The sequence below is a fragment of the Crocodylus siamensis genome, chromosome 1 (genome assembly GCF_052110815.1).
Source record: "Crocodylus siamensis isolate JL-2025a chromosome 1, ASM5211081v1, whole genome shotgun sequence".
Lineage (NCBI taxonomy): Eukaryota > Metazoa > Chordata > Crocodylia > Crocodylidae > Crocodylus > Crocodylus siamensis.
Window position 1 is genome coordinate 138,982,178 of NC_143395.1, and position 26,915 is coordinate 139,009,092.

At 40.3% G+C, this 26,915-nt stretch overlaps 1 protein-coding gene across 9 annotated transcripts in view; it reads right to left on the minus strand.

The window, feature by feature from the left end:
- Positions 1 to 26,915, minus strand: part of SIPA1L2 (signal induced proliferation associated 1 like 2) — a 258,723-nt gene that overhangs the window by 73,787 nt on the left and 158,021 nt on the right. For all 9 annotated transcript variants that reach the window (XM_090044154.1, XM_090044128.1, XM_090044110.1 and 6 more), the window contains 3 exons: positions 26,389 to 26,546; positions 22,846 to 23,422; positions 16,529 to 16,803 (listed from right to left, as the gene is read on the minus strand). In XM_090044154.1, coding sequence (XP_089900280.1) covers positions 16,529 to 16,803; positions 22,846 to 23,422; positions 26,389 to 26,546 — 1,010 coding nt within the window. The remainder of the gene's footprint in view (positions 1 to 16,528; positions 16,804 to 22,845; positions 23,423 to 26,388; positions 26,547 to 26,915) is intronic.

Sequence of the window (26,915 nt, forward strand, 5' to 3'; positions counted from 1 at the left end):
TTTTGTTTTTTACACCCTTTCCTCTAGCCTATATATCATCTGCTGACCATGCTAAACCCAGCTATCAAATTTTTGTCAGTACAGAGTAAGCTATTGCCATTCACAGACTCCATTATATGGGTAATAACATAATGGAACAAACTATATTGACACACACAATTCTCCCTCTTCACCATTATTATTATTGCCATTACCTCAAAAAGGAACAAAACTGTTTTGTTCCACAAGAATCGTACTGAAAATACCATTCAATCAATGGTCGAAAAGGTGTTCATTATCTTCCTGATGCACTTCTATATAGTGCATCTCCTGTAAGTCACACTCTTCTCATAGCACTAAGTAAAAATAAAGGTCATTTGAGTTTAGTAATCATTCCATAAAGTATAAACATGAGACGTTCACTTACTAAAAGCAGGCTGTCTGAAATAAAGGCTTATTAAAAAAATAGTGAAATTATTTCCTTTTATCCTTGTTAAAGCAACTAAAGTACTGGCTATTAGCACATGAACATCTTGTGGACGAGAGACACTTCTGTATTGTGCAATTTCAAATACTGCTCAATTTGAACAACAATTTTTACTACAGAACTCTCAAATTTTTCCCTAGAATTTGGAGAAGGCAGAGTAGGTAGAAGGAGAAATTAGAAGAAACTAGCGTTATACATTTCTTCTTTTGGCTTACAGAATCTTTTGAGAAAAATGGAAACCTTAATTACATACAATGATCAAAACGTATATATTATATACATTAAAATAGTGCCTATTAAAAAAAACCCAAAAACTCCCGCTTGATACAGATAGGCTGTCTGATATTCATTTAAAAAACTTTATTAATTTAAAAGACAATTGGAAAGAAAATGAATTCTAGCTAAAGATACTGAAAAACAGCTTCTTAGAAAATTGCTGAGATGTTACCTGGCATTCACTGAAATGCACAGTACGGTGAAGCCATATTTCTTGTTAAAAAGAATGGGACTCTTCCTCGCTCTCTTAGCCATGGAAAGTTAGAAAGAATAGTATACAGACCTTCATTTAAGTAGCCTTTTAATTAAAAGATGATATGCCTAAAGCCCAGAAAACTTTGGACTCTAAGATGGGAAAATAATACTCAGCTATAAATTCTGTTAAGATGTCACTCCAGAGCCACATGACTCTATATTTAGAGTATGTTTCTAGATGCATCTAAAATAGATTTACAATAAAGAATTTTTCTCCAGATGTAAAATGACAAAGCTATGTAATAAACTCCTGTAAGTAAGTCATGGTTTTGTGCTGAAACTCTTCTGACTTTGCTTAAAAAAAGGCTTATTCTTCTTGCACTTCAGGGGAAAAAAAACCCAAACAACTCTAATTTGCATCTCTCCAGGGAGTAAATTACAGCTCTGCCTAGCAGTTCTTTTGTTTTCTTTGGGACTGAAGTGATACTACTCAAGTCATTAATGTTAGTGGTTACAAGTGACCCCTGCTAAGAGCATAATTCTAACATGAGCAGAGCTCCCATTGACTTAAACAGGAGTTTTGCTTCCATCTGCAGTTTTTATTCTGAAGAGAAGTAAACTTCTGAATTATTTCAAAAAGATGTGTGGGTACAAGAGACAAATATAGTCTACAGCTTATGAGGTGAAACAAAGGGAAAAATCTGGTGAAAAGGAATGATTGGGGGTATACCATGCTAGGATACAGATGGCAAAAGTCTCTCATATTCTGGGCCCGAGAAACCTTCAGGAAAAAAATGCATTTTTCTAAAGAGTAAAAAAAAAAAAAAAAAAAAAAACCCAAAAAACACCTTACTTCCTCCCCTCCTTTCCACAAGCTCAGTTTATAATGGTTTTTGGTACAGACTTAACTTCCCACTAATATAGATTAAAAGAAGCAACATTATGCTACCTTAGGGCTAGGTCTTTCATTTGCCTCAAAAAGTCTAGTACTCTCAAATTACAGTTCTCTGATATCTTGAACCATTTCAGTCTTGCAATACTGACTGTAATTAAAAGCTGCATTTATATCTTTGGTACTTTCAATTTGTGTAACCAAAAGTCAGGAATGGTTTCATTTTTTTTTGCCTTAACTTCACAACTTCAAGCATCACCAGAGTCAGTTTTATATTACATATTCCTAACAGCTTAGAAGCAGGGGACAGCAATTTACAGCCTGCAGGCTGCATCCAGCCTGTGCATGTAGGGCTTCTACATTTGGCAGTAGGCTGAGGATCAGCTGCAGATGTGTGGCTGGGGAGATGGTGCAAGTGGCAACGGGGTCCTAGTGCCTGCCCACCTCTGACTTGGGGTGGGTCATTGAGGCCTGCAACCTACCCCTCACTTAAAGAGTGGATCTCAAGGAAGAATTCTGCTTGATCTTTAGCTCAGGAACTAACAGATGGTCTCTGGAGAATTACGGAAGGTTGTAGTGAATAAGTCTGAAAAGAAGAGCTAGAGTCCCCCCAAACTAGAAAACCTCATCCACTTCAGCTGAAGAAAGGGTTTTTTTCCCCCCCAGTACTCTTCTGGTTATTTGTCATATAACAGAACTTAAAAATAAATGGATATAGTGTACCTAGATCACAGTCATTCAAAAGGGACAAACTTCAGGACTGAAAAGATAGAGAAAGCCATCACACAGTTTTTAAATTTAATTGACAAGGAGCTTTAAGCAAAGTTCCTGGAGGAACAGCCACACAAAAGTTTCAGTGGTGCTCAATAATAGCTTCAATACAGTTCATAAAATATAAGCCAAGAAATGCATCAAAATCAGCTGTAACTGAGTGCAGTAGCAGCAGCAGCTGCGAAGGCCAGAAATCATTCCAGGATGCTAAATATTCAATATTCATTGGAAATTACCTCTCACAGTGGCTGCTCTTATGTTTTTTCTCCTGGTCCATCCCACTGCTTTCACTTCATTCATTTGTTTTTAACCTAAATTGAGTGTTCTCTCAAGTGCACTCTCATGGAAGGTGATTTATCCAGTCTGATTTAGCTTTATCTAGAAGGCTGACTTGGAGAAAATTTGTTCTTAAAGTCTTTAAGCCAGGGTGTTGGTATTACAACAGCACACGATTTAGAACCGATTGTAAAACTATATGCAACCAAACTCAGCTTGACTGACCAAAATATGTGGCATCATCTTTGGGCTTTGCCCCTACCCCTTATGCCCCTTGGGGCTCCTCCCCTGCCTACTTGTATTTGCCTAGCTGTCAGCCACAAGGGAGCAGGCAAGCAACGGTTAACCTGCCTACCCAACCACCATGGCCAGGCTACTGCTTTGTGGGGCTCTGCTGGCTCCCCCACAACAGACAGCACAGGCACCAGTCCCAATTTCTTTTAAAATAAAACTTACACATACAAACTAGAAAGGAGAACATACATTTTAAAAAGCTATTTTTATACATACATTAAAAAATTAAAAAAAAAAAAAATCGAACAACATGTTGGTCTCATATTCTAGTGTTTTAAAAAGCAGTTTCCCCTGTCTGTGTGAATATCAGTCTGTAACCATAGAAATAATTATGATGTCCCAACCTTGTGTATGGTGATTTCATTTTTGAAACAGAAAGAAGACAGGAAGTGCCCTATTATATCTTACAACTAGTTTATTGATATTTTGCTAGTTAAATTTGGGCTCCATTCCCTTGACTGATCCTGTACAGATCAGGAGCACCAACATCCACCTGCAATGTTCTCTATGCCAAATTGTGGTCAGAATAAGAAAGGGTTAGAAAACACCTACTGGGTAGGTTGTAATGTGATATACTAAACTTTATCACTCCCTCCTCACCCATGGAACAGCCATATTTGAATACATGCAAGATTCTAAATAATTTCTGCCTCTGCTGGAAAGATCTAGGCTGGAAAAGCTCTTCTTTAAAAAAAATAAACTCACTGTTAAAAAATTTCTTGTTAATATCCTTGATATGGTCATATGTAAGATGCATTTAAAAACCTACTAGGATTTAGGACTGAAGGCTATATACATTACATAAAGCTATAGCTTTTACTTAAAAAGCAGCTGAAGTAAATGATTAAGCCACAACTTCTATTCCTATTTTCCTTAGAAATCAATGCTTTGGAAACCCCCTTGCACTTTTTAAACTCATTTTCATTTGAAAGGTCTAATTCCCAAACTGGTCCATAGAACTCTGATCCAATCTGTGTAAACTCACTTCAGAATCTGATCCAAGCAAAAAGCCAGTGCTAAAAAGTATCCCCAAACCTTGCTGACCTCTAGAAGTATTCTGGGAACCAAATTCAAATACTCAAAGACATAAATGTAGATCCATTTTAATAGCAGAGGCATAGCAAGCAAATATTTAAGGCAAATCAAGTGAATACATTAAAATTTGTAAAATGGGCATTCATCTAGTTTCATAGATTCTAGGGTCGGAAGGGACCTGAGCAGATCATCTAGTCCGACCCCCTGCCACGGCAGGAAAGAGTACTGGGGTCAAACGACCCCAGCAAGATGTTCATCTAACCTCCTCTTAAACACCCCCAGGGTAGGAGCCAGCACCACTTCTCTTGGAAGTTGGTTCCAGACCCTAGCCGCCCTGACTGTGAAGTAGCGCCTCCTGATAGCTAACCTAAACCTACCCTCTGCCAGCTTGTGACCATTATTCCTGGTCACTCCTGGCAGTGCTCGGGGGAACAGTGACTCCCCCAACGCCTGCTGATCCCCCCTGATTAGTTTATAACAGGCCACAAGATCCCCCCTCAGCCTTCTCTTGTGGAGGCTGAACAGGTTCAGGTCCCATAGCCTCTCCTCGTAGGGCCTGCCCTGCTGTCCCCCGATCATACGAGTGGCCCTCCTCTGGACCCTCTCCATGCTGTCGACATCCCTCTTGAAGTGTGGCGCCCAGAACTGGACACAATACTCCAGCTGCGGCCTGACCAGTGCCGCATAGAGGGGGAGGATCACCTCCTTGGACCTGCTCGAGATGCATCTGTGGATGCATGCCAAGGTGCGGTTGGCCTTCCTGCCTCTCCACACTGCCGGCCCACGTTCATCTTGGAGTCAACGATGACCCCAAGATCCCTTTCCGCCTCCGTGCTGACAAGAGGGGAGTTCCCCAACCTGTAGGTATGGTGCCGGTTGTTCCTCCCGAGGTGCATCTCCTTGCACTTGTCTGTGTTGAAACCCACCCTATTCTCGTCCGCCCACCCTTGTAACCTGTCTAGGTCTGATTGTAGCCTGTTGCATCCTTCCAATGTGCCCACGTCCCCCCACATCTTAGTGTCATCAGCAAAGTTGAACAGGGTGCTTTTTACCCCCTCGTCCAAATTGCTGATGAAGATGTTGAACAGTGCGGGCCCGAGGACTGAACCCTGTGGAACCCCACTGCCCACGTCCTCCCAGGTTGAGAAGGACCCATCCACTACCACCCTCTGGGTGTGGCCCACCAGCCAGTTGGCGACCCATTTGACTATGGTCTATAACCACATGGACAATTCAAATGAATTTGTTTGTATGTGACCTTGATTTTTGTCTAGTCTAATGTGTCTAACACTTTTCTAAAGAAAATCTTAATTCTAGTTTTTAAAATTTTAAATTCATTTCTCTAAATCTTAAAGCCTTAAAAAACAAATCGAAGAGGTAGGCAACCTGTTAAGGAAAAGGACTTTTCATTTAGGTTTCAGTTGAAGTTTTATAAGAGTACTTCTCTTGGTTCATCTGAAGTTAGACTGTTCATCCATAACTATAGTTCAAGGCTGAATAGCAAAGATGCCAGATTTTTGTACTCTGTTGTCTGGCTCAGCATAAAAAAGTTCTCTCAATAAGACCAACTTTTTAAAAAATGTTCCTAATAAACTCCATTCTAATTAATACCCACATGCTTATTTTATCCCCCATTTAAGTTGTATCTTGTCCTAAACCAGATCCAAGGGCCTTCTTAGGCAGTCATTTTGGGCAGCTCCTGGAGCTCTTAACACCTGGGATTGTCCACACATTAACACCTACAGCCGGTGTTAAGCACTTGCTGTGGCTCAAAGTTATACCACTCCAAGGCAGGATTTTCTCTGATCTGTGTTATCCAGTTTGTGATAGATTAAGGTGTAGCCACTCTAGGTGACCTCTTAATGTAAACACCCTCTGGCCCAACCTCCCCTGCTGGCCCACATTGGGCCCACTGCTCCCACCCTGCCCCGCCTTCTTACTAGTGGCAGTCTGGGCTGTCTGTCCTGGGGGAGCAGGCAAAGCCTCAGGAAGAGCAGTAACCTGGCAGTGGTGGTTGGGCAAACAGCTTAACCCTTTCCTGCCTGCTCCCGTGACAGAACTGGACAGCTACAAGTAGGCAGAGGTGGCAGGAACGGGACCAGGAGACAAGGAAAAGCCCAGAATGGTGGGGGGCGGGGGTGGGAAGGGGAGGAGTTTTTACCTTTCAGTCCTCCAGGCCCCTGATGACCTCAAGTGTGACTGCTCCAAACTTGAGCAAACACTACCACCAATCAACATTTGTGCAGCTCACAGTATAAGGTGTAACAAGGCTGTAACTGGCATAAAACCACTAAATGTACTCTGAGCAGCCTTTAGCTCACCTGTTCTCTCTCTTGTTCATTTCCTTTGTCTCTTCTTACAGATCTAAATGAAAACTGCATGTTTTTCCTCAGCTAAATACAGACTTGAATCCTTTTTATCCAGTACCATATTTTTGGCCCAAGCATTTCTTCCATTTGTTGTTCCATATTTTACTGTTCAATGAGGAGATACATTTATTAATGGTAGTATTTGAAACCCTAGATTTTCTTTGTATTTAAGTAATTGCACATGCATCTTGTATTTAATTTCAAACTAAAATACTCTTGTAAAAAAAAAGTGAAGTACAAGAAAATAAAATACATCAGTTATTATTAAAACATGGTTTTATAAAAGGGTGCAACTGCAGTTGTAAATCCCCCCCTTAAAAGGCCCTGCCCTAGAAGAAATGCAGCACATATATACAATACACACACACACTACACAGGCATGCATACACACTTGCGCACACACATTCTGCCAAACACTAGATTATTTTTCTCCTTGGTTCTTTTTTTTTTTTTCCATTAAATGAGCTGGAAAATAAATCCTCAGCAGTAAGCAAAATCAAAGATTAGTAGGTAAAATGAACTAATGCAAACCATCTACACATGAAACCTCTTTGCTTCTATATCCTCCCTTGCTAGAGATGTATGGGGCATATAGCCTGCCACAGCCCTCTCATGGAGATATATTCTTTATCATGACCTTTTCAACAGCTCCTGCTTGTATGTGCCAAATCCCCACCAAACACACAACATGAAGCAGTGAAACCACATCAGGGCCAGTTCCCCTTACTCATGGATTTTCTCAAGACCACAGGAGGTGCCTTTGCAGCAGCTTTCTGATCCATTTCTAGGTCTAGTAAGGGGAAGTGGGTTAGGGAGTATACTCAAGAGCATCCCAAACCTCCCCTTTCCCTGCAGAGGGGGAGGGAAAGACATTGTGTAGACATACAATAAAGCTCGAGTAAAACAGAGGTTTGATTATGCCAGTGAACTAGAAGGACGTGTCACCAGTAGGAGATGCATTTTCCCAGTCACGGGAGCTATTTGACAATAAAAGAATGTTTTTAAAGATGAGGAGAACATGTTCCTTAAGAGAATTGGAAACCTCTACACAAAGAGCTGATTCTATTCCATGGCCTGTTCAGGTTATCCAGATCAAGATACTGGAAGCTTATAAGCTGAAAAGTAACTGAATCCACCTGGGATGTAGCTTTCTAGATGTTCTTTATACAGCTGGGGACAGGGTTGGGGTGCTTCTTTTCATCCCATTTAAAGACCTATGCTGGATACAAGCAAAAGTGCTCTAGTTTCCTATAATGTACATCTGAGATCAAGTTGCCCTTCACTGCAGGAATAACAAGAGGACTCCTGCATCCAGATCTGCTAAAGAAACAAAGGAACAGTGCTATCTAGGACATTATTTCCAGGAACAAAAATAAAAAATGGTCAATCCAAGACTGGTTCTTGTTCTCATCAATGATTTCTACTGCAAAGAAACAGTGGGTAGCCTTTCAATATCCTCTCCCCTTCCCCCCACTAGCTTTCACTATTAGTCCAGAGACCAAAATGGCTTTTGACCTCCTAAGGTGTTATTGCCATTATGACTCAGGAGCCTGCAGTCAGTATTCGTCGCTATCTATGCATCTTGCTTGTAATTTAATGCTAGGTAGTCTACGTGGAACAGTGCCACAAGAAACTGCAAACAGCTTCAATCCTGAACTTTTGGCACCCTATGAACTGGTTTAACCAGTTTACTTCCAGCACCAATTTTGTGCCTTTTTAGTTTTTTTGAAAATGATAAAGTCTCCTGGAACTCAGAACTAGATGAGACTTACAAAATATCACTGTGACATCAGGTCTGTTAAAAAGCTATACAAGAAAGGAAGTAATCCTTTCTGCTTTTGGCAGTGTTATGGGAAAGAGGGTAGGGAAAACAACTATTAATCCAAAAAGTCAAGAGAGCTACACTCAAAATACTATGGTTAAAAGACTGACAACTCATTTATCTATTATCATAAAAGAAATTCTCTCTCTAAATTAAATCAAGTGTAGGGAAAGAGAATGACAGCTTCCTTTAGTGTTGCCCACAAGAGAACGTAATAGGGACTAGAAGTCCCTGGCCTACAAATGACTTGTTTTTGAGTTTTGACCTTGACTGCTAGCAAGAAATTAGGTGACTCAAACTGGAATTCTGTTGGCAATATCTGAAAAACCCCTTTTGGATTGGATGGAGGAACAGAAAAAGATTTTAAAAGTAGTTTTCTAAATGATTGAAGATCTACAGGAAAAATATAAATTTCCCAAACTGCATTAGAAAAGTGGCCTAACTATCTGGTCAATCACCAATATCCAGTCAACCTCTAAAATAGTCAATAATTTTTAAAGAAGATTCAGATCTATTTCACTGTCTAAGTTAAAGGGCACCCCACACTGAGATTAAAAAGCAACATTTGTATGAAACCTCCAGGAAAGCTGGAATGCAGTCATGAAGAGGCATGATTGCCAGCAAAAGTAATATATAATTGCATCCATAGATGCTTCTCAAGCAAATCCCGGGATGTCATTCTTACCCTGTACTCAGCCTTGGTGAGGCCGCAGCTGGAGTACTGCGTCCAGTTTTGGGCTCCACAATTCAAAAAGGATGAGGAGAAGCTTGAGAGAGTCCAGAGAAGAGCTACGCACATGATCAGAAGTCAGGAAAACAGACCTTATGATGACAGGCTGAGAGCCATGGGGCTCTTTAGCCTGGAAAAGCACAGGCTCAGGGGTGATCTGATGGCCACCTATAAGTTTATCAGGGGTGACCACCAGGAGCTGGGGAAACGTTTGTTCACCAGAGCGCCCCAAGAGATGATGAGGTCGAACAGTCAAACTCCTGCAAGACCGTTTCAGGCTGGACATAAGGAAGAACTTCTTTACTGTCCGAGCTCCCAAGGTCTGGAACAGTCTGCCATCGGAGGTGGTTCAAGCACCTACGTTGAACACCTTCAAGAGCAAATTGGATGCTTATCTTGCCGGGATCCTATGACCCCAGCTGACTTCCTGCCCTTCAGGCAGGGGACTGGACTCAGTGATCTTCCGAGGTCCCTTCCAGCCCTAATATCTATGAAATAATAGCTTCACAATGACACTCCAAGGACTGTGAAATACAGTAAATTGAGATCTTAATTCCAATATGCCCTCTAGATACAGACTTCCAAAGAGGTAGTACAGTGCTCACCAGTGTGTCAGTCAATTCAAAAAACTTTTCACAATACTATTGGTCTTCTGAATCCAGTTATACTTAGGTGAGGCCTTGGACCTCTAATGGTCTACATGAACTTGCTGTTACCATGAGGTCAATTAAGGGTGAAGTTACCCATTACATATTAAAGGCACTTGAAGTATGTTACATGTTATATAGGAAGGGGACTTAAAACAAGAGCATCCACACATTAAATAAAGCTCATTAACTCATGCTAAGTGCTCTCTCAGGACATGTCCCCACCAGCAGGGAACATGCATTTCCCCAGGGACAAGCAGCAGTGGCACGCCTTGGTGCATGGCACATTGCCCTGGGTACAGTAAGAGAGGCTGGCAACTCTGCTGGCCCCAGCAGCCTTACCTGGGATCCTGGGGGCTTGGGAAGCTGCAGCCACAGCACTCCTTCAGCATGGAGCCTGGCTGGCAGCAGGAATGTGGCTCTGACCAGCCAGGCTCTGATTTTGGGCAGTGCACGCTGCCACTGCATGCACTGCCCTGTTTTTTTAGGTGTGGGGTTTTTTGCCCCCGGCACTGCAAAGTAACCAGGCAGGGAATGCCTGCGTATACACACGTGTAGCACATGGCACCACAGATGGGTCTACGGCACTGCATACCACATGTCCATGCTCATCTGTACATGACCCAAGAGTCTCAAAGTAATGCCATTTCCAGTGAGAGTTAACTCTAGGCCATGCTACCTAACTTCTGTTAGGGTAACTTCTGTCTGCTCCATAAAGCTAAAACAAGAATTCTGCAGTCCTTCAACATCCCAAGATGCACTGCTTCTCCCCCACCCAAGCCAGATGCCAGACCCATGTTCACCAGCTCTCTATGGCAAGTCAGAGCTGGACAGGCAAGGAATGGTATTAATCCTTAAGGTAAGACTGCTCACAAAATATTCTAACTTTAACACCACTTAACGTTCCACAGATCTACTATGGTCTAAACGTATTGTGTAATTTCACCCTAAAAGTGTCCTGAATTACTCTCACCAATTTATAATACTTCCCTCTGAGACTAAGCTAGAAGCTTTTTTATATCCAGAGTCTCTCAAGATTATATATATTAATTCTCACAAGAGGTTCTGCTTCATTGTGTATCTATTCTTGAGACTGTGTGGGCCCATAGCAGGACTTTGATCTAAAACCAGAGGCCACTCTTACATATGATAAGAGTCACAGCAGAAATAGCAATAAATGAAAATAGAAGCCATTGCTGCATTCTTGCAGCTTCTTCCCCCACCCAGCATGGGAAAGATAACCATCTTATTTCTGTTCATTTTATAACAAAAGTTAATGAAAACTGAGGAAACTTTAAAAAACTGCACTTGGAGAGACTGGAAAAGACAACATTCAGGTGGCTAGATAATATTAACGTTCTTATATGTGGCTGACTTGCCTGGTAAGGAAAGAAAGAACTAGATACACGGGCTGTAGCAAATTGGTTCCAATGATTTTTAAGAGCATTTATTCTTAACCTTCCCCTCTGGTCCCCACTATGACAAACAGTCTATCATGTAACACTGACATGGTGTATTCTCTAGGAATCTGCGGCAAAGGTTGCTTCCAGGGTTCTACTCATGGGAGGATTCCTGTAAAACAGCCAGTTCAGAAACCTGTAAACATGCCAGGTCTCCAGCCAGGCTCTTAAGATAACACCATATTAGTTAATGCTTCAGAGTGTCCTTGAAAACTGCGTATTTAAATTCATTGTAAAGCAAAGACAGAAGACAGCTAAACTCCTGGATGTAGAAGCTAGTGAACAGCTGCTGAACACTTGGTGGGCTGCAAATGCTAGGAAAACATTTGATAAGGTAATATGCCTCAAATACTGCATTTTCTAAAAAATCCTTGGTTGGGGGTGGGAGTAGGGAAGGAAAATTGAACTTGTTGGGGGAAAGAAATCCTTTGTGAAAGGTTCCCACAGACAAGCAAAGAAACATTTGCTCTTCTCCATGGCTGCAGAGAAGCTGAGGACATGCATGATTTGTTCTGAAAACATACTAGCTCTCATTTCAAAAACAAAAGTGTAACCATTCAAATGGCTTTGAAATACCCATGAAATAGGATTTCTGAAGAGAAACGTGCATATGGATCCAATATAAGACAAGTACATGTTATTCTTCAGCCAAACATTTAAGAGTGAGCATAATATTTAGCTATAGAGGCTTACTAAAGGAAAGACTTCAAAATAATGAAGAAAAGATTCCTAGGTTTTGAGGAAACCTTTTTCTATAAAATGCTACCTATAAAATGTAAAATCTGTCTCTCGGATCATTCATGCAATTGTCCTTTTGCATTTAAATTTTCCAGTATTCAATAGTTTGGAGAATGGCAAGACTTCAACAATTTGTTGCTCAGATATATGCAGGAAAAAGGAGCATTAAAGGACTGCAGCCTTGACCAAAGGTTTCTTTCAAGCATCCAACTTCAGCAGTACTTTCCTGCAGCTACCCAATAAATAAAAAGTACACTTTCTTACAAATTCAGGGTTCCTATTCTGATGGGCCCTGCACAGACAAACAACAAAGGAAATGGTTTGTTATTATAATATTTAGCATGTATATAGCACTAGCAAATAAAAGCCACTACTGGATTGGGTTCCATTGTGCCTGGTGCAATAATATAAACTTACAACCCTTATCCATAGCTTACAGTCTAAAAGGCAAAATGTAGCAAGTAGATAGCAGGCAGACTGGAGTGGGGAAGGCAAGATTAATATAACAATATGGGCAAAAATCTTAGTCAATCAGTAGCAGTGATCACTGGTCTCCAAACAACCATCTCTTCTTTCTCCCCCCACCCCCAGTAATTTGTACCATTCTCCATTTCCTTCCTCAATCCATTTAACATGCTTTTATCCAACCATCATCATTAGATGTACAATCTACAAAACACTTTTACAGACGAACCTATGAACTCCAGTTCATCAGCCTATTGGAGTAACCAAAAAATTATAAATTAAATATAGACATCGGATTTATGGCACATTATAACATGCCTAACATATGACACCTCAGGTAACCTCTCTACTATTTACCAGCTACATTCTATTACCATGTCTACATTCCTCTTCCCCTCCCTACCCAACCTGTCTCTCACTCATTGACTGCCTCATTCTGCTTTTTCTTTGTCTGTCTCTCACATGCCTGTTGGCCTCTGGCTCCTTTTCTATTCTGTCCAGGAAGAGCACAGACCAATTGGAGCCTAACAAAGGGTATTTGTACCCACAAGTTTACAAAGAAGAATTTTTCCAATTATTTCAGTTGGTCTAATAAAAGATACCAGATTTACCCAGGGAACCTTGTCTGCCTGTGTCCTTGGAGCAACATGGCTACAATCTATACCTCTTGATATTTTTCTACATGTTTTCATACACACTTTGTTCCTTAAATAACTTTTCTGAACATTTCCTAAAAGTAATGGCTTCAGTGTGATGTGGAACAAGTTATTTGAGCATTATATGCTGTGTCTACACATAGGAGATGTTTTCTCTATGCAGGGTAGGTTTATTTAATTGCCAGTTGTTCAGGGAACCCACCTACAGAAACAAAACGATAGCTCTTACAAGGATGTCTCAGCAACCACCCAGGGTATATCTAGGACACCTGATATGGGAGGGCAAGAGGGACAGCCATGGGACTCTTCAGCCTGGAAAAGTAGTCGGGGTGACCTGGTGGCAGCTTATAAGTACATCAGGGGTGTGCATCAGGATTTGGGGGAACACCTGTTCACCAGAGTGCCCCAAGGGATGACAAGGTCCAAAGGTCATAAACTCCTCCAAGACCATTTTTGGCTGGACATAAAGAAAAACTTCTTCACTGTTTGAGTCCCCAAGGCCTGAAATAGACTCCCTCCACCTACTCTGGACTCTTAAGAAACATTTGAGTGCTTATCTTGCTGGGATCCTTGGACCCCAGCTGACTTCATGCCCTTGGGGCAGGGGGCTGGACTCTATGATCTCCCAAGGTCCTTTCCAGCCCTAATGTCTATGACCTTGGTCTCTGAAAATACATTATTTTAACCATTTACATGTATGCTGCTGCTTTCCCCAACTTCCAGCTGCTCCATTTAGATGATAAACTTTGGGGAATGGTGGGCTTCATTACTTTCTGAAAATCAGATCCCTTTCAAGTAGTCAAAGTCATTTATCAGACTTCTGAAAATCTTGGACTTGGCTTCAGTGGGATCAAAAGGGAACTCTTTAGGAGAGGAGGCAAGAGTGAAGATTTCTGGCTCTCCTGTACTTTTGTACACCTTTTTCATCATCAGACACAAAATAAGGACCAGTGCTTTCTACATTTCTAAAAACTGAGTTATTTTTTAAAATAATTTGCAGATTTCCTTTAGTGATGAGGTACCCAGGTCCCAAAAATGTGAAGACTATATTTAGTTCCCAAAGAAGCCTCCTTTCCAAGTCACTAGGCTAACTGAACTTTACGTTACAGACTGAGTAGGTGTCAAGTGTCTTAATGTCTTGTCTTATACAAACATTTGGATTTTTGTATATCATTTTAATTGTGTTATTTTAATTAAAAACCACATATAAAATAATACATAAAAAATACATAAAAAACTGCATATAAGCAATACCTTTTTCCACAAACACTATAAAAATATACATCTGATCTTATACATAATGTGATCAGTTTATTCGGCCCAAACTTTGAAAAAAGCTTGGGAATGTATACCTAACAAGACAGTGAAAATTCATACTTGGAAATGGATGGTGAGAAAATCCAAGCTAAGCTGAAAGACTTAATTGCAAAATCTATGCAAGCAGGAAATACAATGCTGTTATACATCCAGATATTTTCTTTCAAAAGAAACCCAGATGTTGAAAGCGCAGGTTGGGGCAAGGAAGAACACTTGTCATTCATCAGGGAAATGATTGTTGGAGAATTGCCACTGACTGAATATGAACATACCAGCCTTTGTAGGCATTGACTTCACGGTGTTGTAAGCCATGTAAAATGTTATGGCGTGTTTCGATGCCAAGAGCAAGACACACTTCCTGGTTTTTCAATTAAATTAAAAATCATTACAAGAAGATTTAAGAATATCTTTGAAAATGAGTCAACTCTAGAGAACTTCTAATTATTCACAAAAAACCCCTCATTTGGTTTAGATAAAGGATAAGAAAACAAAAATCTGATTTCTATGAAGTTCTGAATCCAATGTAGTTGACAGCTGATATTCGTTTATTCAAGGACAGGAGAGGTAAGATCTGGTGGTGAACAGCAGTATAATCAGAGAGCAGCACTGGCAAGAGTAGAAGACTGCACCCCACCCCTGAAAAGAATGGTACAGTCATTGTTATTGTGCTCTTTTCCCAAGTATGCACTTACTTATTTCATGTTACAGCAAGACTTCTTAGCTTTAACCAAGTATTTCACTCTCGTGACTCAACATTTAATGTGAGTGCGACTTTGAAACATTTGCAGAAAATGGGAAAGAAGCCATGGATGGATCCTAGATTCTCTCACATACTACACCCGTCCATCCCCCTCCCTCCCTCTCCCCACCCCCATATGCATTTTTTTTTGTGGGGGAAGGCAAAATGGAGAGAAAAAGATTTTTCCAGAGCTGGGACAGAGCCTAAACTTCAGCTCATCCACCCTCCCTTTCCTGCACAGGCAAAAGCTATAGCTTCAACCCTTTCACAGCTGAACTGTCAGACAGTCGACTGTTCAGCCAAAAGCTGAAACTAGCTTCTGAAGACTGAACTCCATTGACAGGGTTTTGAAGAGCGCTAAAAACAATCTGCAAAGCTGTGAAATAGGAGAAGAGAGACCCGGAGTAGCTAAGAGACAGAAAAAAAATGCTGAAGAAAGGGTAGTTTGATTAGTGGAACTTCAAAACTATTAAATAGGAAGGGGGGGGGTCATTAACAGCTGTGGATTGAAGACTGATTAGGAAGAATCAGGTACATTGTAATGAACAATGAAGTTAACTGACTTCCTTGGTGTCACCAGACTAGAAATGCTAACTGCTGCTGCTAGGCAGCTGGTTTTAAACTTTAAGTGGAACAGAAATCCAGGGGGGGTGTGACCACACTAATGCTGGACCTGCACTTGTTGGACTCCAGCCTTCCCTGTCTACTGGAGAGACAAGAAGGTAAAGAAATAGCAGCCATCTTACAGCATCTGATCTGGGCAGAAAAATCAGCTTCCCCACTTCAGATTCGCACCCCAATTTTGGAATGCTAATATTTGGGAAAAGGGTTTGTGTGGTATGTGACTAAATACAGTGTAAAAGCCAACATCCCCAATATTTCACCACTGCTTTCTCAAAATTACAGTTTAAGATAAAGATATCTTGCATCTTAGTAGTTAGAAGTCAAAGAAACCTCAAAGGATATAAAGGTATATAGTTTTCAGGCAAGGATTCCCAACATCTAAAAGATAATAAAACTGTCTCCTGTGGAAGAAGAAAAGTCACAAGCAATTTTTGTAACAGTTTAGCCATGCTGTGCTTTAGTTTACATCTTATCCTTTCAAGCTTTATAAAGTGAATTCCCCATTAAATTGCTTAGAGGATCATATTTTATCTTTTATTAGGAGGTAATAGCTTTTCAGGGAGGTGGGGGAGAGGTGTGTTCAGTAGGGAGGAAATTGCTTTAATGGCCACAATTCTATTATCCCCAAATAGGAGACATGATATCCATTTCCTGAGAGCCTAGACCAAAGTAAGCCACCTGCTAAGGATGCAAATAATAAGCAGCAGGAAAGAAGAGATAGTTGCAGATGTCACATTTAGGATTGTTGTTTGTTACCTTCTTGGAGATCCATCGTCATGCGGCTGAATAATCACCACCTTTACTGTCACCGATGTGCGTAAAAGGTCAATCATCTGTTCGTGAGTCAAGGTTGCCACCGCCACTTTGCAGATCTCAACTAGACGGCTCCCTTGCCTTAAGCCAGCTTTCCATGCAAAACCAAATGGCTCCACATCTGCTACTATCCCTTCGAAGTTAACATGGAATCCAAGCTGGCCCAACCCATTCCTCCGCAGGGTCATTTCCGTTGTTTCACATCCTCTGGTCACTATCTAAAGGAGCATCAGATTGTTATGCTATTGTCTCTGTAGACTCATTTACTTGGAAACACAAAAGAATCAGTTTTCAGGTAATATAAAGCTTGGTATGGTATGACAATAGCATAGTCATTTATGTTGGACTAGAGGCTTGTGTGTAGAGCATAATACATGAAGCTCTTCAGGGCCTTAAAATTTGACTTCCCTGGAAAAACCAGCTGTCCTGTGTCAAATTTCTAACTTTTCTACAACATGAAGATGTTTATATTTCATTGAATACTTAGCAGTTGCCCTAGCTTCAAAACACAAGGCAAGCAAAACGCAAACCTGCCATTTACTTTGTCCATTGTTGCCTGATTGCCTGCAGGTGTGTGGATGTTTTTTTCCAAGACAATATTAACTTTGAGATTTAAGATAAGACAAACCAAATGAAACATTTCAATTCTAGAAGGTTATCTCCCTTTCTGTCTTAGCCAAGATCTTATGTGTTTCTCTGGGTACACAATCAGATTCTGAACCAGACAGACACACATCATCTTCAGATATAGGTATCATTACAAATAGATTAAAACTATTTGGGCGCATCCCCACAAGCATGCATGTGTGGTTTGTGGTGTTGCAAATCAATCTGTGGCGTTGCAAACTGCACACACCGCACACGTAAGCATTTGCTGTGCTTCTGTTTTGAAGCATGATGGGTTTTTTTGACACTGTAAAAAAACCCTGCACCAGAAAAAAACAAGGCAATGCACATGGTGGCAGCATGTGCCACCCGAAACCGAAGCCTGCTCAGCCAGAGCCACCAATCAGGCTCTACTTGTCCAGATTGCTACTGCTGGAGCCCCAACCCAACCTGGGACAACTTGCCACACACCAGAGTGTGCATGCTAGTTGCCTCCTGGGAATACACATCGCTGCTCATGGGGATGTGCCCTTTATGTCACTAGGAATTTTAATAATGGGGAATTAAGTTCCTTCATACTTAATTGGAAGGAAGTCTGGCATTGTATGGAATAATCAAATACTTCCAATTTTAGCTTTTGCTAATGAGATTTTTTGTTTGTTTGTTTGTTTGTTTTTTTACTTCCCTCTTACTATATAAAAATCCTCAACCATTTTGCAAATGATAAAGCAAATCTAGAGGCAGTACAGGAATTTGTGCAATGCTACTGCACTAACCTTTTATCTTTGGAGACCAAAGTAGAAATGCAAGTTTAAGTTACGATGCAAGTTAAAACGAGTTTGCTGAACAATTCTTTGTTCTTTTGCCCAGATCACAAAACTGTTTTGCTTAAAAGATGACCATAATTGGACCACTGTGAAATATTACATTTCAGGTTTGTCTATACCCCATCCACGAGCTGTCCCCCCAAGAACCAGGAATAGAAGGCAATAATCTACTTCATAGCCCCTAATTCTAACCATTAAATGGCTGACTGGAACGGTTTTGCTTTGCACAATTTATGCATGGCCTGTGACAAGCTCAAAGACACTGCTCATGGGCCCAGTTAAGTGCTTAATAGGCTTATAAGGATGGGAGGAAATAAATGTGTTTCTAAATTGTGCAGCTTTTCCATAGTTAATATTTATTATTTCAAATCATATAATAAAGTTGTATTTAAGATTGAAGCTGTCCTTAATATTCTACAGAGCTAAGTCCATATAAATCTTAGTTCATCTCTCAGCAAGCTAACTTGCTTGATGTGATATGAATAGTGCAAGACATCTTGAGAAGTCATACTGGAACAGGTAATCAGAGCAAGAAGCAAGTACTGAGAGACCCAAAGGAAAAAAGAGGCAAATTTTATATGGTCATGTTAGGCACTCTTATTACCTGAAAGTAAGGATAGACACTCAATATTTCTTATCACAAAATAAAATTTGTAAGCAGATTTCTCAGGTCACCTAACATATGCAGTAAATACCACAAGAGTATTAGTTAGCTTTAATTTATCCTGTTACAATAAAAACCTGGTTAAATTTCCCACACAGATGCTAAAATTATAAATTTTTAAGCCATGAGTCACTAATTAATTAGAACTTCTCAGAAAATGAGTTAGGTAGAATCTCATAACAACTATCAGAATTCATTTCACTGTCAATATTTTGTTGACTTACATTTACATAACTTAAGCCCATAAATGCTTTTTGCATCTCTAATAACAGGAGGGGAGATGACGGGAACAAGATGTTAAAGCAAAAAAAATTATATGAAAAATGATGTTGAATGGGAAATTATCCATAAAAATATTTAAATGGTATAGATGGTTTAAATACTCAAACCCAAGTTTTCAAAAGTGGCTAGCAAGATATTTTACAAAAAATCATTTCTCAGAGGAACCCAGCTCAGCTATTTCAAACTGCTTTAAAAGAAGTCTTAAGTTGGGCTTCCTGGAATGACTAATCAGTTTTGAAAATTGAGGTGCTAAGGTACCGAACATTAGCCTGGCAGTTCGTGCTTTGATGCCTTTTTTTTTTTTTTTTTTTTTAAGAACCCACTACTGTCAAGACTCCTCCATTTCATCTTTATTATTTAGATTATCTGTAACTTTTAGAAACTTGTTATACCAATATCCTAGTAATATGTATACCACACAAAAGTGAGAACAGATACCATCACGTTTTTCTAGTGTTGTGAAGTTTTAGTTTAGGTGGTGATTTTCATGGAACATGCTTTCCATGCATTAATATATATAAAGCCCATGATTTCTACTTGACACAACATAGGAGGGGCTTTTGCTTTAACAGCACAGTATCTATTGCTCCTGTCATTACTGTTCTTACATATACTTCAGCAGTCCTATGTAGGGAACCTACTGAAAGCACAATTTCATGGATTTTGTTAAATCCAGTATTGGCTGCAAAATCTATGGGAAAAAATAAAACAAGAAAACTTACTTAAAATAAACCAGAGAGAGCCAACAGTTCTTGGGCGGGGGGGGGGGCTGCCTACTAGAAGCACTACTGGCAAGCTGGCTGCTGCCCACCCCCACCCCCCACCGTTGACTGGCTACAACAACTACCTGTCATGCAGTACTGCTCCTTTCCACCAATCAGCAGCTAGGAGTGGGGGGGTGTCACATGATGGACAGCCCTCATAGCCAAACAGTGGCGAGGGGCAGAGCCACTGGGGCCCCTAGGCCAGTGGGAGGCATGGGGGGCCCACTGCACTACACCCACAAAATGTCTGATGGACTCTGTGTTCTGCCTGCAAAATTGGTGGGTAGCCCCCTCAAATTCTGTAGGTCCTTAATCATATGTTATGAACTGAAAGCACAAAGAACTGGAGAAGGCTAACTGCTGTTTATTACAATTATTATTACAAGACAGTGGTGCTTAACCTACGGGCTATGGGCCAGATCTGGCCCACAAAGCTGTATCATCCAGTGCACAGGACTTCCCACAGGTTTGGAAATTTGGGAGTGAGGGAGGCGTTAGCATTAATTGCCACTCTCCTACTTCCAAACTTCTGGACCCCTGGGAAGCCCCACATACTAGATAATGTGGCCCTACATGCTAGACTGTGCCTATGTAGGGTCTCTCTAACACACTGCCGGTTAGGCATTCAGTGTCATAGCACACTGGATTTCACCTGCAGACCAACTCCATGTGCCAACTCCATACAGGATCCAGCCTATGGGCCAACTTCACGCCACTCCTCTAGTCTATAGGACCAGAAGGTTGGGCACCCTGCCGTAAGAAAATATTCAGATTCATTTATAAAATGCTAACGAGATGAGAAATGTGACCACTGGCACTGTATTAAAGATGATTGTTGCACCTCAGATGCATTTTTGTTATGCTTCATTTTTTAAACAGTTCATCAGTAGCATCAGAGCATCCTAAGCACACTCAGAAATCCAGTCAGAGGTCCCTTCTTCAGCATTATGTCAGTGCAGCACTCATGTCACAAACAGTTATATCTGTCTATGTATCTATCAATATATAGATATCTATATCTAGATATGACTATTTGTGACATGAGTGCTGCACTTACGTAATGCTGATGTAGATAATCACAAATGCCACATCCAGATGTGCAGGGGTGTGCACCTGCAATGGCACAAATAGTAACAGTACAAATTTGTGCCACTACTTTGCATCACAGCGCATGCCTCTGCACATGCCTTCTGTCCAAATACATATATCTAGCTATCTATATAAGATAGATATCTCTATGTATACATATGTGGTGACTGAGTGGTTAATGCATTTGCCATTAGAAGATGGCTTTAAATACCAGTAGTGCTGCAGCTTTCAAATTAACTTTGAAGGAAAAATACGCACCCAGTAAAAAAGACAAGAAAAACAGAAGAGGAGAGAAGAGAAAGGAGGAAGAGAAAGGGAGCTTTTATAATAAATGTGGGGTTTGAAGGCAGGGGTAAGAGAAAGAAAGGGGAGGACATGATTCAATGGAACAAAAATATGAAGCGATTAAGGGTTATCAAAATTAAGTTAGTGATAACCTTTCCTTAATTGTTATTGTCCTTAAATTGGATGCTTAAAGCTAAGAGGCTATTTAGCCCAGAATATGGTTTTTACCTTAAAGCACTCTCAAGTTAGACACAAATAAGTGTTGTACTATGCAGATTAACTGACATTGAAAGTAATTCAAATCAAAGCAAATTAATTTTGTTGCAACGTTTAGCCTCAAAATCTAGTTTTTATAAATAGGCCTTAAATTAATGTTCTGAAAATTGAAGTGTTTTTCACATAGTGTATATAATAGAATAACTTTCCTTAGAGGATCAATACATACAGCTTTCAAGCTCGCTTAGTCCTCAATTTTCTCTCAATAAATTTACATATATTGGACAATTCAAAGAATGATAAATAACGCAACAAATTCTGTTACATGATGTGGCAATGACATCAGAAACGAACGTTCATCTGTTGACCTTATTTTCTTCAGAGCTGAGCCAATTCATAGATTTTTTTCCCCAAGTAACAGTCAGTTTAGACCAATGAATCAAGGTGTAAGACATAATATTCTTCTAATTTTCAGAACAAAAATATCTGTACAACAACAACACAAGCATACAAATATTATCCAAGATTTCAATCTGCTCTGAAAGAAAGAATCCATCAGACATGATAGCTGATCATTTGGGACCTGATCCTTTGCAGTGCTAAGCATAAAATCCTGATTTTAAAGATGGAAGTGCTTTGCAGTATCTGCATTAGTTGATGTCACATTAACTTAGTGCTAGCCAGTTCATGGGGTCTGCTTCAGATCCATCAGTCTGTATAAAATTAGGTCTAGTGATTTCCCACCCCCCATGAACACTTCAATTCAATATAAAAATCTGACACCACTAAGCTCATTAAAACAATGGCTAAAAGGTCAAAGTCTAACTGAAATAGGAGTGTGGGTACATCAGCGTTTTATACCCTATAGTCCTTCAAAACCCATTTATAACAGCTATAGGTCAAAACATTTTGATGACAGGGGCACAGAGTATGTGAATAACTCCATCTATTGGCTCTGATATCTGGTTTTAATTGATTTAACTGCCTTCGTTTTCCTCCAGTCAGTTAGGTAGATTGACAGCTCTCCAGTACAGTTCAGGGTTCTGTGCAAGTTACTATCCAAGGCAAAATAATTAACGTAAAGGGATTTTTAATGTACAGGGATAATTAATGTAAATGTACATAAAGGGATTTCCCATTGTAGGAAGCAATGTTTCAAAATTGCATTTTTATTTTATTAAAGCAAAACATAGTAGCGTTTTGAGGGGTGGGCTCTGACCACAGGACCACAGGGATGGGAGCTAAGAACACAAGTTTTAATACTAGGTTTGACACCAAAACCCTCTGCAGTCTTGTACAATTCAATTAAATTCTCTGCATCAGATTCTTCACCCATAAAAATGGGCTAATTATAGCTATTTATTCCACATGGTGTTGTGAGGTTTAATGTTTGTGAAGCTCTGTGAAGAAGGGAAACACTATAAACATATAAAAATGGGGGTGGGGGGTTCAGTTCTGTCTCAGAGCATAGTAGACAAATAATTTTGCAGAAAAACTCTGTCACATCTTCTTGGAAAATATACTTACTTCTAGCCTTTGAACAACTTCTCTGATGTCCTCAGTACAATTATCCACTGCAGAAAGAAGAATGCATTCTCCTCTTTCATAAAAGATTTTGATACTCATTAATCCAGATGTCCATCCAATCACATCTCTGCAGGAGCAGTTAAACACAACATTTTTTGATTCCTTTTCAATCAACATAATAAATTCATTGGAGATTCCAAGGAGACATTCTATGTCTGCAGACTGGCCAAAGTCTCGAGCAATCACATTCCACATAATTGCACCAACACTAAATAAATGTGCATCCTTTCTTGGTTTCACTTTCTCTTTCTTCTTTGCCCCAAGAGTAATAAAACTGAACTTTGCTGAAGTATCCACTGTAGCTGTCGTAACAAAATTTTCAGCCAAATCTTTTAGGTATTCTTGACGTGTCCTGGTAGCCATGGCTCGGAATTTTTCAGATTTGTGGGCTGCATTTTCAGCATTAATAACTTTGGCTAAAAGAAAGTCCCTAAAGACTGCTGATTTGGGGAAAGTTACTCCTTTAGGGATGGGTGGACCAAATGCTGGCACGTCTTTTGATCTTGAAACTCCAACACTGTAAATGAGAAAGATGCCATGTTCTAGGTTAGTTGCAAAGTCATATATACCTCTTAGATTTCTGGTTTGAGGACATCATCCTCACTTCCTGGCCTAGTTGTGGAAGCAGATAATAATCAATCATTATATATGTCAAATCTGCTATTGCAAGAACAATGCAGATTACTTTTTTATATCTTAAAGTCTCTCAGCTTTACAAATAAAAAGGAAAATAATTAGAGACCATCCTAAATACATTGTATTTGACTATAGTTATTTGCTGAAACAAACTTTTCATGGGGATGCTCCATTTTCATAAAACTTCCATCAACATTTTGCACCTCCAGGATAAAATTTTGGGTCAAAACCAGATGGACACCTTCCCCAGGATAGGCAGTAGCCTGGTAGCCAGAACACTCACCTGAAACATACTTCAAGTCCCAGTTGCCAATTATATTACACTGCTTTTTCACAGAAAAAAATTGAAACATCTCCAGGTTTGTCCCAATGATTAGGAGGGGTAGGAAAATAGTTTCCAACTCAGCTCTACTAATAAGTGTAATGACATAATTTGCCAGAAACTCAGCTTTAAGAGTACTCAGAATATAAAACCTAGGATATCTGGACAGCGGTAAAGGATCAGCATTAGAGAAGGGTTCAGTTACTAAGCCATGATCATTTGTGGTTTAAGTTTAGAGGCTTGTCATCCATTTCAAGGACATTCCCTGAGGCCCTAAAACTAATAAATATCCAATCTTCCAATCCTCAGCCAGGTTTTAAGTATGAATCTGGCACTGAGGGAGAGGCCACTGGTGACAGGTACATGTATATGATAGGAGCATTTGATTAGGTTTTTTGGGGCTGTCTACCCTAAACATTGAAATTGTAAGATAACTTAAATCTTCATTTTGGAGCACTAAAAACAAAATTTAGGGAGTGATATTCCAAGGCAAACAAAAACATCTTTAATACATGATCATAAATACAACTGACATTTTTATAAGCCGTTTTAACTGAAAGGGCTTAAATATATTCTACAAACTAAGCAGAGAGCCTACTTATACTACGCATTATAAGCATTAACAAACACCCATGAAAGAAAAAAAAGTTGTTTATGAAATATGATCTGGATTAATTAGTTCAGACAAACAACTTGGTTTTATGATCTATTAAAAGAGTGATATAGTGTGCCCCAGCAATTTGCTAAATCATTAACTTAATACCAAGTAATTAAAAAAAAAAAAAAGGAACAGATCTACCCACTAAATCAATAATTCTTTCTTGAAACACTGAGGTGTTTCTTGAAGTACTCCTAGATAAATCATCAATCGGCTTCATCCTGCTTAGTTTCCTAGAACTTGCAGCACAAATTCATGTGGCAGCAAGAGTTGGCACATTGTCAATTTTGGAACCTAACGCCAATGCCTCTACAGAGTGTCAGTACTTCAAAAGAGAGACTTTTATCAGTCTTGTATAATGCTAAGTATAGATATTAAGCATCTTATAAAATGGGTTGACTAAAGGACACTGCTTTCCTACAAAAAGGAAGTTAATATTAAAAAACAAAATAATCCCCATTGTTATACTTATAACACTTATTTTGACAACCTGGCCTCTTTTTTTCTACACCCACAGATCACCTAAGCATATCTACACATCCTCAGGTATGTCTACAAAATTTTGCCCATTAATACATATATGATTACTGTAATTAATTCACAAGCATAATTTAACTGATATTATGATTCCCCAACAGCGTTGCTATCTCTCCTCTTCCCCTGTAATTACCAAGTCCTAATATCTGATCATTACTGGATAGATATGCACTGTTACATTGGTTTGATAGTAGATCGGTACTGATATAAAGAAAGTTGGCTACAAGGTTAACCGCCCAGAAGTGGCCAATAAATATCTGTGCGCACATGCAACTGCAGCGCAGCACACAGGCAGCAAGAAGCAGAGCCCAGCAGTGCACAGGTGGTAAGTCTGTTGCAGAGAAAGGGGAGGGGGGATTAATGCCCCCTGTGGTGAGGGAGGCAGGGGGCACAGGTAAGTGCTGCCTAGCCAGGGTGGGGATGGAGTCGTGGTTCATTGGGTGCAGGGGCGGCTCCCACCACTGCGTGCACCCTGGGAGGACACAGTGGGAGGGGAGGCCATGTGCCCCTGGATCAGGACAGGTGTCCTGCAGCTGTGGGCTGGAGCCTGAGCTACACTGCATTCTTCTTGGCAGGGGCTGGGGTCTGAGTGGGCAGCGGCAGCACTGGGAGTGGGGCTACAGCCACTCCAAATTTCACCGTAGCCCCGCTCCCAGAGCTCCCACCACCCACCTGGTACAGCCCTGGCTCTTCCTGGCACATGAAGGGAGGCCAGGGCTGAGCTAGGGCAGGGCTGTTGGGAGCCCAGCCCCAGCTGAGAAGAGTCCAGCTTTGCCCTACCTCCATCCCACAGCTGCAGCCCGCCTGCCCCGATCCAGGGGCATATGTTCCTCCTCCCCACCATGCCCTCCCAGGGTGCATGCAGTGGTGAAAACTGCTGCCCCACCCAGACAAGCTGTGACTCCAGACCAGGCCTGCCCTGCCCCCTCCCTCCCTCACTGTGGGGGGCGTTGATTTTCCTCCCACATGACCCTTGCTTCCCCTTCTCCCTTCCACTATAACAGACTTACCAGCTGCATGCAACTGTATTGGAAATCTGATCAGTATTGGCCAATGTACCTTCTTAAGTATTGGCTATCAGCATCAGCCCTCAAATTCTCTATCAGTGCACCCCTACTACTGGATAATTCAGTATTTGAAATCCCATAAAAAAGCAAACTAACTAAAATTTACTGTACGTACAGAAGAGGCAGCTAGGTTTTAAAAATTACTTCTAAAATTGAAGCAATGTAGAAAAAATGAATTTGACTCTCTCAAGGATATATAAAATTGCTAGATGTTCCACTGGAGTCAAATGAGAACATTTAGAACTTAATAAATATCTACTCACCTATAGCACACATTCTCAGTGCAAGGATTATGTACTTTGACTATAACAAACACATGTTGAAAGTGAGAACGAATATTTTTTGGAGTAAAAGGAAGTGCTCCAGGCTCTTGGAAGACAATGGTAACAATATCATTTCCTATATGCCTTTTCCTTAGAAGCTACAGATGAGAAACAGGCATTAAATGAGTTAGTTATGAAACAATATTTTAGTTTATAGCAGCAAAAACAATTGACAGCTTAATTAAAAAAACAGTGTCACTTTGGAGAGATTATTTTAATGGTCGTGTCCACTGTGGGTGCCTACACTGCAATGCAGTACAGTACAAAAATACTCAGACTAGCTCTAAATGAACTAACTTAAATACCAGAAATATAGTAGAGCTGCATTAGCCCTATCAAAGTTCTCTTCTAATCCACCCTAATATTACATACTCCCTTAAAATCAAAGCTAAAAAAGTTAGCCTGTATAGCGTTCTGTGCTAACTAAAGTATGCTACTTCGAGTACTTGAACTAGCCTATTTAGCTA